Source organism: Cervus canadensis, chromosome 6 (genome assembly GCF_019320065.1).
Source record: "Cervus canadensis isolate Bull #8, Minnesota chromosome 6, ASM1932006v1, whole genome shotgun sequence".
Lineage (NCBI taxonomy): Eukaryota > Metazoa > Chordata > Mammalia > Artiodactyla > Cervidae > Cervus > Cervus canadensis.
The window spans coordinates 25,172,524-25,185,423 of NC_057391.1; the positions used below are offsets into that span (position 1 = coordinate 25,172,524).

General features: G+C 37.4%; 1 protein-coding gene across 1 annotated transcript; it reads left to right on the forward strand.

Moving 5' to 3' along the window:
• Window positions 1-10,924: 10,924 nt before the first annotated feature.
• On the forward strand, window positions 10,925-11,863 carry LOC122444341 (olfactory receptor 4F6-like). The gene has a single exon (XM_043473044.1). The coding sequence runs from the start codon at window positions 10,925-10,927 to the stop codon at window positions 11,861-11,863; it is 939 nt and encodes a 312-aa protein (XP_043328979.1).
• The last annotated feature ends 1,037 nt before the right edge of the window (window positions 11,864-12,900 follow it).

A 12,900-nucleotide genomic window follows, 5' to 3' on the forward strand; every position in this document is an offset into this window, starting at 1 on the left:
GCCGTCAAAAAGAATTCATTTGAACCAGTCCTAATGAGATGGATGAAACTGGAGCCCCTTATACAGAGTGAAGTAAGCCAGAAAGATAAAGAACATTACAGCATACTAACACATATATATGGAATTTAGAAAGATGGTAACGATAACCCTATATGCAAAACAGAAAAAGAGACACAGAAATACAGAACAGACTTTTGAACTCTGTGGGAGAAGGTGAGGGTGGGATGTTTCAAAAGAACAGCATGTATACTATCTATGGTGAAACAGATCACCAGCCCAGGTGGGATGCATGAGACAAGTGCTCGAACCTGGTACACTGGGAAGACCCAGAGGAATCGGGTGGAGAGGGAGGTGGGAGGGGGGATCGGGATGGGGAATAAGTGTAAATCTATGGCTGATTCATGTCAATGTATGACAAAACCCACTGAAATGTTGTGAAGTAATTAGCCTCCAACTAATAAAAAAATTTAAAAAAAAAGAAAAAGAAAACCTTCTTCAGTGATCAATGCAAAGAAATAAAGAAAATAATAGAATGGGAAAGACTAGAGATCTCTTCAAGAAAATCAGAGATATCAAGGGAAAATTTCAAGCAAAGATGGGTTCAATAAAGGACAGAAATGGTATGGACCTAACAGAAGCAGAAGATATTAAGAAGAGATGGCAAGAATGCAGAGAAGAACTATACCAAAAAAATCTTAATGACCCTGATAATCACGATGCTGTGATCAGTCACCTAGAATCCGACACCTTGGAATGCAAAGTCAAGTGGGCTTTAGGAAGCATCACCATGAACAAAGCTAATGGCATCTGGTTCCATCACTCCATGGCAAATAGATGGAGAAACAATGGAAACAGTAAGAGACTTTATTTTCTTGGGCTCCTAAATCACTGCAAATGGTGACTGCAGCCATGAAATTAAAAGATGCTTGCTCCTTGGAAGAAAAGCTATGACAAACCTAGACAGCATATTAAAAAGCAGAGACATTACTTTGCCAAAAAAGGCCCATCTAGTCAAAGCTATGGTTTTCCCAGTTCATGTATGGATGTGAGAGTTGGACTACAAAGCAAGCTGAGTGCCGAGGAATTGATGCTTTTGAACTGTGGTGTTGGAGAAGACTGTTGAGAGTCCCTTAGACTGCAAGGAGATCAAATCCTAAAGGAAATCAGTCCTGAATATTCATTCGAAGGACTGATGCTGAAGCTGAAGCTCCAATACTTTGGCCACCTGATGCGAAGTATTAGCTCATTTGAAAAGTCTGACTTGTCTCATGCATCCCGAGGTGAATTACTTTACAATATTGTAGTGGTTTAATATTGTAAAGTAATTAGCCTCCAAATAATAAAAAAAAATGGAAAAAAAAAAAGAAGAATCTGACTTCAGGCTCTACAACAAAACCACAGTCATCAAGACAGTATGGTACTGGCACAAAGACAGAAATATAGATCAATGGAACAGAATAGAAAGCCCAGAGATAAATCCACGTCCCTATGGACACCTTATCTTTGACAAAGGAGGCAAGGATATACAATGGAAAAAAGACAACCTGTTTAAAAAGTGGTGCTGGGCTATGGCTGATTCATATCAATGTATGACAAAACCCACTGAAATGTTGTGAAGTAATTAGCCTCCAACTAATAAAAAAAAAAAAGTGGTGCTGGGAAAACTGGTCCACCACTTGCAAAAGAATGAAACTAGAACACTTTCTAACACCACACACAAAAATAAACTCAAAATGGATTAAAGATCTAAATGTAAGACCAGAAACTACAAAACTCCTAGAGGAGAACATAGGCAAAACACTCTCTGACATAAATCACAGCAAGATCCTCTATGACCCACCTCCCAGAATATTGGAAATAAAAGCAAAACTAAACAAATGGGACCTAATGACACTTAAAAGCTTTTGCACAACAAAGGAAACTATAAGCAAGGTGAAAAGACAGCCTTCAGAATGGGAGAAAATAATAGAAAACGAAGCAACAAAGGATTAATCTCAAAAATATACAAGCAACTCCTGCAGCTCAATTCCAGAAAAATAAATGACCCAATCAAAAAATGGACCAAAGAACTAAACAGACATTTCTCCAAAGAAGACATACAGATGGCTAACAAACACATGAAAAGATGCTCAACATCACTCATTATCAGAGAAATGCAAATCCAAACCACAACGAGGTACCATTACATGCCAGTCAGGATGGCTGCTATCCAAAAGTCTATAAGCAATAAATGCTGGAGAGGGTGTGGACAAAAGGGAACCCTCTTACACTGTTGGTGGGAATGCAAACTAGTAGAGCCACTATGGAGAATCTATGGCTGATTCATATCAATGTATGAAAAAACCCACTGAAATGTTGTGAAGTAATTAGCCTCCAACTAATAAAAAAAAATAAAAATAAAATAAAATTAAAAAGTTAAAAAAAAAAAAAAAACTGGAAATAGAACTGCCATATGACCCAGCAATCCCACTCTTGGGCATACACACTGAGGAAACCAGAACTGAAAGAGACATGTGTACCCCAATGTTCATTGCAGCACTGTTTATAATAGCCAGGACATGGAAGCAACCTAGATGTCCATCAGCAGATGAATGGATAAGGAAGCTGTAGTACATAGACACCATGGAATATTACTCAGCCATTCAAAAGAATTCATTTGAATCAGTTGTAATGAGATGGATGAAATTGGAGCTCATTATACAGAGTGAAGTAAGCCAGAAAGATAAAGACCAATACAGTATACTAATGAATATATATGGAATTTAAAAAGATGGTAATGATAACCCTATATGCAAAACAGAAAAAGAGACACAGATGTACAGAACAGACTTTTGGACTCTGTGGGAGAAGGTGAGGGTGGGATGCTCTGAGAGAACAGCATTGAAATAAGTATACTATCAAGGGTGAAACAGATCTCCAGCCCAGGTTGGATGCATGAGACAAGTGCTCAGGGCTGGTGCACTGGGAAGACCCAGAGGGATGGGATGGGGAGGGAGATGGGAGGGGGGATCAGGATGGGGAACACATGTAAATCCATGGCTGATTCATGTCAGTGTATGGCAAAAACCAGTGCAGTATTGTAGAGTAATTAGCCTCCAACTAATAAAAATAAATGAAAATAAATAAAGAAAGAAAAAAGAAAAAGAAAAGAAAAGAAAAGACTCTGATGCTGGGAAAGATTTAAGGCAGGAGGAAAAGGTGATGACAGAGGATGAGATGGTTAGATAGCATCACTGCCTCTGTGGACGTGAGTTTTAGCAAGCTTTGGGAGTTGGCGATGGACAGGGAAAGTCTGGCGTGCTGCAGTCCATGGGGTCACAAAGAGTCGGACACAACTGTGTGACTGAACTGAACTATGGAATCTAGACAAAATGGTACAGGTGAACCTATTAGCAGAAACAGAGACGCAGACATATAAAACAAATGTATGGACATGAAGGGGGCAAGGAGGGTGGGATGAATTGGGAGATTGGGAATGACATATATACATTACTATGTATAACATAGATAACTAATGAGAGCCTACTATATAGCACAAGGAACTCAACTCAGTGCTCTGTGTTGATACAAATGAGAAGGGAATCCAAAAAAGAGGGGATATATGCATATGGATAGCTGATTCACTTCACTGTACAGTAGAAACTAACACAAGATTATACAGCAACTATACTCCAAAAAAAATTTATTTAAAAAATAAAAATTAATTAATTTATAAACTCCAACAAAGAATAAAAATTAACAACGTGAATAATTTGTTGCATAGCAATTGGGATTTCTTTTTACTTTTGGTCAAAGATCACAGATTTAAAGAAATCCTCCCCCCTTTTTTTTTTTCACTCTTCTCTCCTTAATTAATTTTTTTCTGCCTCTATCTCCTCAAGTAGAACTGAAATCTATTGTGAAATATACCAGTGAGTTCTTTTTACAGGCTTGGTCGAGTCAAATCTTGAGCCAATCTCAGCCTGTGAATCACTGGTCTCAGGCCTCTCTGATACTCCCAGGTCTCAAGAACTCTACATTAACAATTTCCGATCTTCTACTGGGACTGAGGTTTCTCCACTGCCAACTAACCTGTGATGCATGCCCCAGGAGAGAACCTCACATAGCCCCAGGAGATGCTCTGTGCCTAGCTGCCAGCTCCCTAGGACTCTGTTTCTGCCTATATTCTCCCTCATTCATCTTAGTATGCTGTTTTCCCTGGAACCCCGATCTCCTCCCTTAGAACAAAAGCACAGCCGTTCCACGGGCATGGTAGAAAGATTTAATTTACGGAGTTCTGCACTGCTCACAGCGCTTCTCTGGAGGCTCAGATGGTAAAGAATCCGCCTGCAGTGTGAGAGACTCGGGTTCGATCCCTGGGTTGGGAAGGTCGCCTGAAGGAGGGCATGGTAACCCCCTCCAGTATTCTTGCCTGGAGAATCCCCATGGACAGAGGAGCCTGGCGGGCTACAGTCCATGGGGTCGCAGAGTCAGACACAACTGAGCAAGTAGGCACAGCACACACACATACTGCTCACAGTGTTACCGGCAAGCCCTGGGTGTGGGGGAGGGATCAGGAGAAATTTTCCACTAATTTGGAATGTCACTATTTTACAGAAATTAATTTAGACAAGCCATAACTCTGTTGCTCTTCTAGAGTATACAGTTTCTGAGCAGGAGAAAATGATATACAACTCAAAACAAAAATAGAGCTTTGAAACCTTGAGGCCACCATGGTAACCTGGAGATCAAATTTTTTTATGTACATATCAAAGATAAAGTCAGTCTTTTTCAGAGAAATCTGCTAGGCTAATCTTGATGATTGTTACAGGTTGTCTGAATAATTATCTCCTTCTCAGGTAAACATGCTCCTCTTACAGACAACTCAGAATAACTCCCTACATTTTTTTCTCTTCAGACATTGATCCAACAAACCCAAAATTTACTTGTATCCAGTCAAGTCAGGAAAAATAAAGTTTAAAACCATTTAAGGCCTTCATCCCCAGTAGTCCGCAGTTCATGAGCACAAGTAGAGTCACAGGTAAACATCTGCCATAATTAAAAACAGGAAAATTATTCTATTATGAATTATGAGAATTATCTTTACCTATCAAGGGTTTAGATTTATTTCTTCAAGTCTGGTACTATGAATATCTTGTTTCTCAGGATATATTTTCACACCTTCATCTCAGTCACTCAAAGCAAGATCATCCACCATAAAGAGGAATTTTTTTACACAATCCAATATGTTATATCAAAACCTTCCTGTAAAACAGGTTCACTTTGCTGTACAGCTGAAACTAATATAACACTGTAACTCAACTATATCCCAATAATATTTTTTTTTAAAAAATCTTTCTTCTTTCCCTCTGTTTCATCACCAGAAAACTTTTTCAATATTTCTCTCTTGGGGAAACCAATGTGACTCAAAGATTTAGTCCCCAAGAGAATCTAACAATGGGCTGAGTATTGACCATCTTTGCAGCAGCAGCGGGTCACTCTCTTATGCAGCTAATTAGGTTATTTCTCATTATGGAGAAACTTATATATAGCTTTGTCTTTGAGTGGGGTGGGAGTGCTTATTTACAGATAAAGAGTACACTCTCTGACTTTCTCTTCTCCTAAAAATATCCACCCTGTGACTGAACAGGCAAGTAAGAAAGACACTTTTAAATTACAAAACTGCCCCTGTCACGGTTGCTTCCCTCTCCCCATAACCATCAACGTTCCTTCCATTTCTGCTCCCCTGTAAAATATTGTGTCATTTTCTCCTTTGAAATGTGTTTGTCCTTTCATCCTATACCTTCTCTTTTCTATGATCAAATTTCAATCATTGAATTGCATTGTCTTGTAAAATTAATTACACACACACATATACCTTTTGATATTTTTAACTCCTCTTCTTAATGTGAAGATTTTTCAAGATTCACGTTTCTGGCTTTTGTGCTTTCCAATTCATTTTAAACTTCTTTTTCCATTGTGCAAGACAGACTTCTGTACTCACGTATTCCTACCCTATTTAAGGACCAAATTCTGTTTTTAAACAAAAGGAAATCTCAGTCCTCAGCCTCCAGGATTCTACTGTGATTCCCTCTCCTTCATTATTACTTTCCTCTGAATTTGAAGGCTCCAGCCAATGCCTAGGCTGAGAGCATATGCTCAGATTCAAAGAAGATTCTGGTGTTGTGCCAGAGGATGGTACAAAGGAGATGCTGGTTGCAAATTCTGAAAGAGAACTATTCAAGAACTGGCCACGTTGTTTGAAGAAATAGGAGAGGGGATAAGGAAGAGCAATACCCAACAGGGTAAAAAAAATAGTCTTTCAGAAAGGGACGGCTCAATTTATTTTAAAAGGAAAGAAAACTCAGGGATGAATAGGACTCTTCCAATTTGGTGTGACACTATCAAATATAAACAGTCTAGCTTTTTAATGACTTTTTCTACAAGCAGGTGTAGATCATAACTGAGGAGGTCATTGGACTGAGTTAGGCTGACTTCTAGTGCTGGCTCTGAATGTATTGCTGCAAATACACTGGGCATTTAACCTCACTGGGTTGTTTTCCATCTGTAGAATGAAATAACTGGGCAAGATAATCTCAGAGTTCTTTCCCACTTTTATAAAGATGTATCATTCTAATAATCTTCTTTTGTTTAAAGATTTGTCCCTCCAGGCATTGGATAACTGATAAATTTTAAATCTCTAATAGGAGAGATAGCAAGTTCTAAGGGGACTTGGCTTCTGAAGAACTCCTGGGAACTTCACACAGTCACCAGTGTTTCCTAAGAAGGCAGAGAAACCAAGTATGTGGTCTTTTTCTCCAAACAAGCATTCTCAGGTCATCAGGATTTCTTGAATAATGATACATGTTAATTCTAGATGCTTATAACAGAATGGGTGGGCCCTTCTTCACTTATCTTAAATACTCCTGATTATATATATATATACATATATATGTATATATATACGTATTCACTGACATGAATCAGCCATGGATTTACATGTGTTCCCCATCCCGATCCCCCCTCCCATCTCCCTCCCCATCCCATCCCTCTGGGTCTTCCCAGTGCACCAGCCCTGAGCACTTGTCTCATGCATCCAACATATATAATTAGGTTATCATTAGGAAGCACAAACTTGTGGAGAAGGTATTGTTAAGTTCAATTTCTCTATATATTTGTGAGGACTTCTATTTTGTTTCTAACATGATCTGCTGCTGCTGCTAAGTCGCTTCAGTCATGTCCAACCCTGTGCGACCCCATAGACAGCAGCCCACCAGGCTCCCCCGTCCCTGGGATTCTCCAGGCAAGAACACTGGAGTGGGTTGCCATTTCCTTCTCCAATGCATGAAAATTAATAGTGAAAGTGAAGTCGCTCAGTCGTGTCCAACTCCTAACGACCCCATGGACTGCAGCCCGCCAGGCTCCTCCGTCCATGGGATTTTCCAGGCAAGAGTACTGGAGTAGGGTGCCATTGCCTTCTCCCCTTACATGAGCAATTCAGTGATTACTTCTGGACAATTTACTCTTCAAATATTCTTTGAGATTTTTATATGTGCCAGCCTGTTTTAGTCAAGTGACACAGTGTTAGACAAAGCAGAAAGTGTACCTACGTAATGAACTTTAATTTTTACATTTTACAAAAAGCTATAAATATTATAAATAAGAAAAGCAAAATACTGACTGGAGGTTAAATGGGTGTTTTTAATCAGTTACTTCCTAATTTTTTAGAGGTGGACCTGTCAGCTGAACCACCATGCCAAAACTATACCCACTCTGTGCTGTCAAACCCCTCTGCCACATCCATTATTTATTTGCCTAAAGTCTTAACTTTTCTTCATATCAGTGACTATTTTCCCTAAAATTTTATTATTACTTTCCATCCTTTCAGGGAAAAAGTACTAAAATAGTGAATGGAAATGCAAATAAAGCTCACACTCTTAGGTGTTCATAATGTATTGATGTGTGTTAATGTAAACAATGACAGGCAATTTAAGCAAAGATGTGCAACATTGCACCAATGTCTCTTTTAATTATCATTTTATCCTCTTTATGTGTCCTTTAGAATTCTTATTATTCTTATTATTCCATCCACTGCCTTCCTTCACTCCCTTTCTAATCTATTTTCATTCTTCCTCTTCTTTAGATCTTCTTTCCTGCCTATTCCTTAGACATGTTACTGACTGACTTCACCACACTACTATGCTTATAGCTCTATGTTTTATATTGTAATTATACCATTTTAGCATAATTAAAGATTGTCAATAAATTTAATTACATTTTTAAATGTAATCTTGTAGTCTTTAGGCTAATAGACTCAAAGAGTATTGTATTTTCCTCTTTAAAAAACTTAATTATCACTCACACTCCAAGACAAGCACCATTTCAGCAGTACTAAGCTAATACAGGTGGAAATTTTCAAATATGACAAATCAATTTAGAGAAAACTTCAATTGTTTTTATAAGATGAAGCACCCACTTTAACAATGACGGAATCTTAAAGAATTGAGTTTATATGTTTTATGTTAGTTTTATAGGATAAAATCTTTGATCATAAGCAGTCAACATGATTCTTAAGCTTCAGCTTTATTACTCCAAGACAGTGAATTGAATGGTGAGATCAGGAAGTCAACAAACACCTTCTGCTCAGCAGAATAGAGGGTATTGCCATGAAATCTTCTAGGGATGACTTTCTGAACTCTATAATGCTTCCCAGATTCCATTCCACTCCCCAAATTCTTTGTCCTTACACCCCTGTGACCTGGGTGATTTAAATATGGATATGAAGTCCATTGATAATTGAATGAATAAATTTAAAATGGTTAAACATAGTTTTCAGAAAATGCTAGGAAGGGTGTTTAGAACATCTAGGTGAGAGAAGGTAGAAGTCAATAGAAAAATTAATCAAGAGGCAACAGAAAGAATAGTATATTGCTGAAATAGGAAGTTAATCAAAACTTCCCTATTTCCACCATCAAAATCCAGATCCACCAGGACACTATACTTACTTAGCTATATTCTGCCCTAATACTATCATCTATTAATCAGTTCTGAAGTTTATGAAAATATCTAATTGGATGAGAGAAGTATTAGAGTCCTTTACTTCCCCAGCTAGTCTTCTATTAATTACAAGTTAATCTTTGCTTTTAAACCTTCTTAATAAATCATCCTTGAGCTCTCTGTGCTCTTGGATGTTTTTATCAAAAAATCTAATATAAATATGATAGCTATACTGAAAGATAATTAAAATCTAAAGGATTTTTCAAGTTCTAAAAAATAAAAGTCAACTACTGTACTATGCAATCTGTTTACTTTTCTTGCACTTAATATTATAAATAAAATTCTCACTAGTGCTATTATAAATTTCTATTAACACTTATTTTGATAACTATAATATTTTCCTTCATAACAGAATTAAACCTAATGTTTGACATCTAAATTGTTCAAAGTTTTTTCAACTGTAAAGTATGACAAACATATTTGTGCAAAAATCTTTTTTGATACAAATAGAATTCCACAAGGAGTACTACTGCACCGGGTGGTACAGATTCAAGCTTCTTGACACATGATTTCAAAATATTTTATTTAATAATCTTTAGTTTCTTTTTAAATTGGTGGAAAATTGCTTTATCTTGTTGTGTCGGTTTCTGCCATACTCATGCACGCTCTTGACCTCCCTCCACTCCCCCGAACCCCCACCTCTAGGTCATCAAGGAGCACCAGGCTGGGGTCCCTGTGTTATATAGCAACATCGCACTATATAATTTACACGTGACAGTGTATATATGTCCATGCTACTTTCTCAACTCGTCCTACCCTCACCTTCCCTCTGTGTGTCAAGTCCCTTCTCTGCTATATTCATCAGTACCATTTCAAAATATTTTCTTAATTTTAGATTAGTCTATATTTCTATCAGTGGTGTATGAATGTGCCTATTTCAATGAGTGTAGGTTTTGACAACAATAACTATAAAATGTTTTTAACTTAATAGAAAAATAATAGCTTTATATTTTATTTTATTTCTGAGAAAGATATATGTGTATATATATGCAAAAATACATAAATAGTTTACTTTTCTGAATTCTCTCTTCATATCATTTGCCCATTTATCTATTAGGCCTCAGAGGTTTTATTAAACAATTTTCACTTTTTATAAATATTATGAAGATACCAATCTTTTATCTGTCTATGGTACTTCAAATTCACATAAGATTTTTAAGGTAGATTGTTTTTAAGTACATGTTGGAAATAACCTTCAGAGGTATCTTAACAGTTATTATGCATGTCTATACTCATTTCTGTGTGGTGGCTCAGATGGTAAAGAATCTGCCTGCAATACAGGAGATCCAGGTTCAATCCCTGGATCAGGGAGATCCTCTGGAGAAGAAAATGTCAACCCACTCCAGTATTCTTGCCTGGGGGATTTCATGCACAGAGGAGCCTGGTGGGCTGCAGAGGTCACCAAGAGTTGAACATAACTGAGTGACTAACACTTTTCATATTCATTTCTAAGTTCAATTTAACTTTATTGTTCATGATTATATTGATTAAAAGGTTATCTATTTTTTTAATCATTTTATATGCTCTTATACCCTCTTCCAATTTTCTGGGATTCAGTATTTTTGTTTTTAACTTTTATTATTTTACTTCATCTGTATTCCTTGAGTTTATGCTATACATTCTTTTCTAACACCATAAATTGTCTGACTGCTCACATATTTAAATAAATATGATCATTTAAAGCGAAAGATTGTCTCTGAGTGCAGCTTTGTTGTACTCAATATTTTATGCCCTGGTTCCCTTTATTTTGTAAGTAGTCTATTATCAATTAAGCAAAAGGACCAATTTTATATTATCAACATTTAACACAACATTTCAGTTGTATTAAGTTGATCCCACCTTTCTTTTGTTGCAGGTCACTTGACAGTCCTCTCTTCTTTATGATTCAATGGACCAAGTAAATGGCTCTGTGGTAACTGAATTTGTGTTAGTGGGACTTACACAATCCTTAGGGATGCAGTTTTTACTTTTTCTCTTCTTCTCTGTATTGTATTTGGGGATTATCCTGGGAAACCTCTTCATTGTGTTCACAGTGATTTTTGATTCCCACTTACATACACCCATGTATGTTCTGTTGGCCAACCTATCACTCATTGACCTAGCCCTTTCATCCACCACAGTTCCTAGGATGATCTCTGATCTTTTCAGTCACTGTCAAATCATTTCCTTCCACAACTGCATGCTACAAATGTTCCTTATCCATGTCACAGGAGGAGTGGAGATGATGCTGCTCATAGCCATGGCATATGACAGGTACATAGCAATCTGCAAGCCTCTCCATTATGTAACTATTATGAATCCCAAAATGTGCATGTTTTTAGTAGTTGCTGCTTGGATAACTGGAGTGACTCATGCTGTGTCTCAGTTTGTCTTTGTCATAAATTTACCCTTCTGTGGACCTAATAATGTGGGGAGCTTTTATTGTGATTTTCCTCGGGTTATTAAGCTTGCATGCATAGATACTTACAAACTAGAATTTGTAGTCACTGCCAACAGTGGCTTCATATCTATGGGCACCTTCTTTCTATTAATTATATCATACATCTTTATTCTGATCACTGTCCGACAACATTCTTCAAAGCATTTATCCAAGGCGTTCTTCACTCTGTCAGCTCACATCACTGTAGTGTTTTTGTTTTTCCTTCCATGCATGTTTCTCTATGTATGGCCTTTCCCTACAAAGTCACTGGATACATTTTTTGCCATTGTGGACTTTGTTGTCACCCCCGTCTTAAATCCTGCCATATATACTTTAAGGAACAGAGATATGAAGGTGGTGATGACAAGGCTAAGTCAACACCTTGTAAATTTTAGGGAAGTGACATGAGAGATTTCATTGATGAGAGCACAAGATGAATGTCATGGATCATCAAGACCCTCGTGGTCACCATGAACACTATAGAATGTGCTCATTTTCATTATTGCTTTTAAAAACTGAGAAGTTGGTGCTTCACTAGTGGTTCAGTAGTAAAGAGTCCACCTGCCAATGCAGGGGACATGGGTTTGATCCCTGATCCAGGAGGATCCCACATGCTGCAGAGCAACTAAGCTCATTGACCACAACTGCTGAGGCTGTGCTCTAGAGCCCACATGCTGCAACTACTGAAGCCTGCATGCCCTAGAGCCTGTGCTCTGCAACAAGAGAAGCCACAGCAATGAGAAGCCCATGAACCACAACTGGAGAGTAGCCCCGGATAGCCTCAACTAGAGAAAAGTCCACACAGCAACGAAGACCAAGCACAACCAAAAATAAACAAATAAAATTATAAAAAAAAATGAAAATACAAAAAATACACAAAATATACATAAAATAGATAAAATACATAAAAAAGAAGGTATTGAATCAAGGAATTTCATTTACATAGAGTTGTAGCTTATATTTCTATCTAAACTCCAAACCTAAACTGTAGTTACCACTAATGACTGCATTTAATATTCATGTGGATATTTTACATCTACATATAGATATGTATATGTGTATATGTACATGTATATATACATGTATATATGTGTATATACATACATGCATGCATATACATACATATATACACATATACATATATATACACACACATACATACATATATATATATATACACATACATATATATACACATACATATATAGATACATATAGGGCTTCCCTGGTGGCTCAGAGGTTAAAGCATCTGCCTGCAATGCAGGAGACCTGGGTTCGATCCCTGGGTCAAGAAGATCCCCTGGAGAAGGAAATGGCAACCCACTCCAGTATTCTTGCCTGGAGAATCCCATGGATGGAGGAGCCTGGTGGGCTACAGTCCAAGGGGTCACAAAGAGTTGGACATGACTGAGCCACTTAACTAATACATGCATATATACATATGT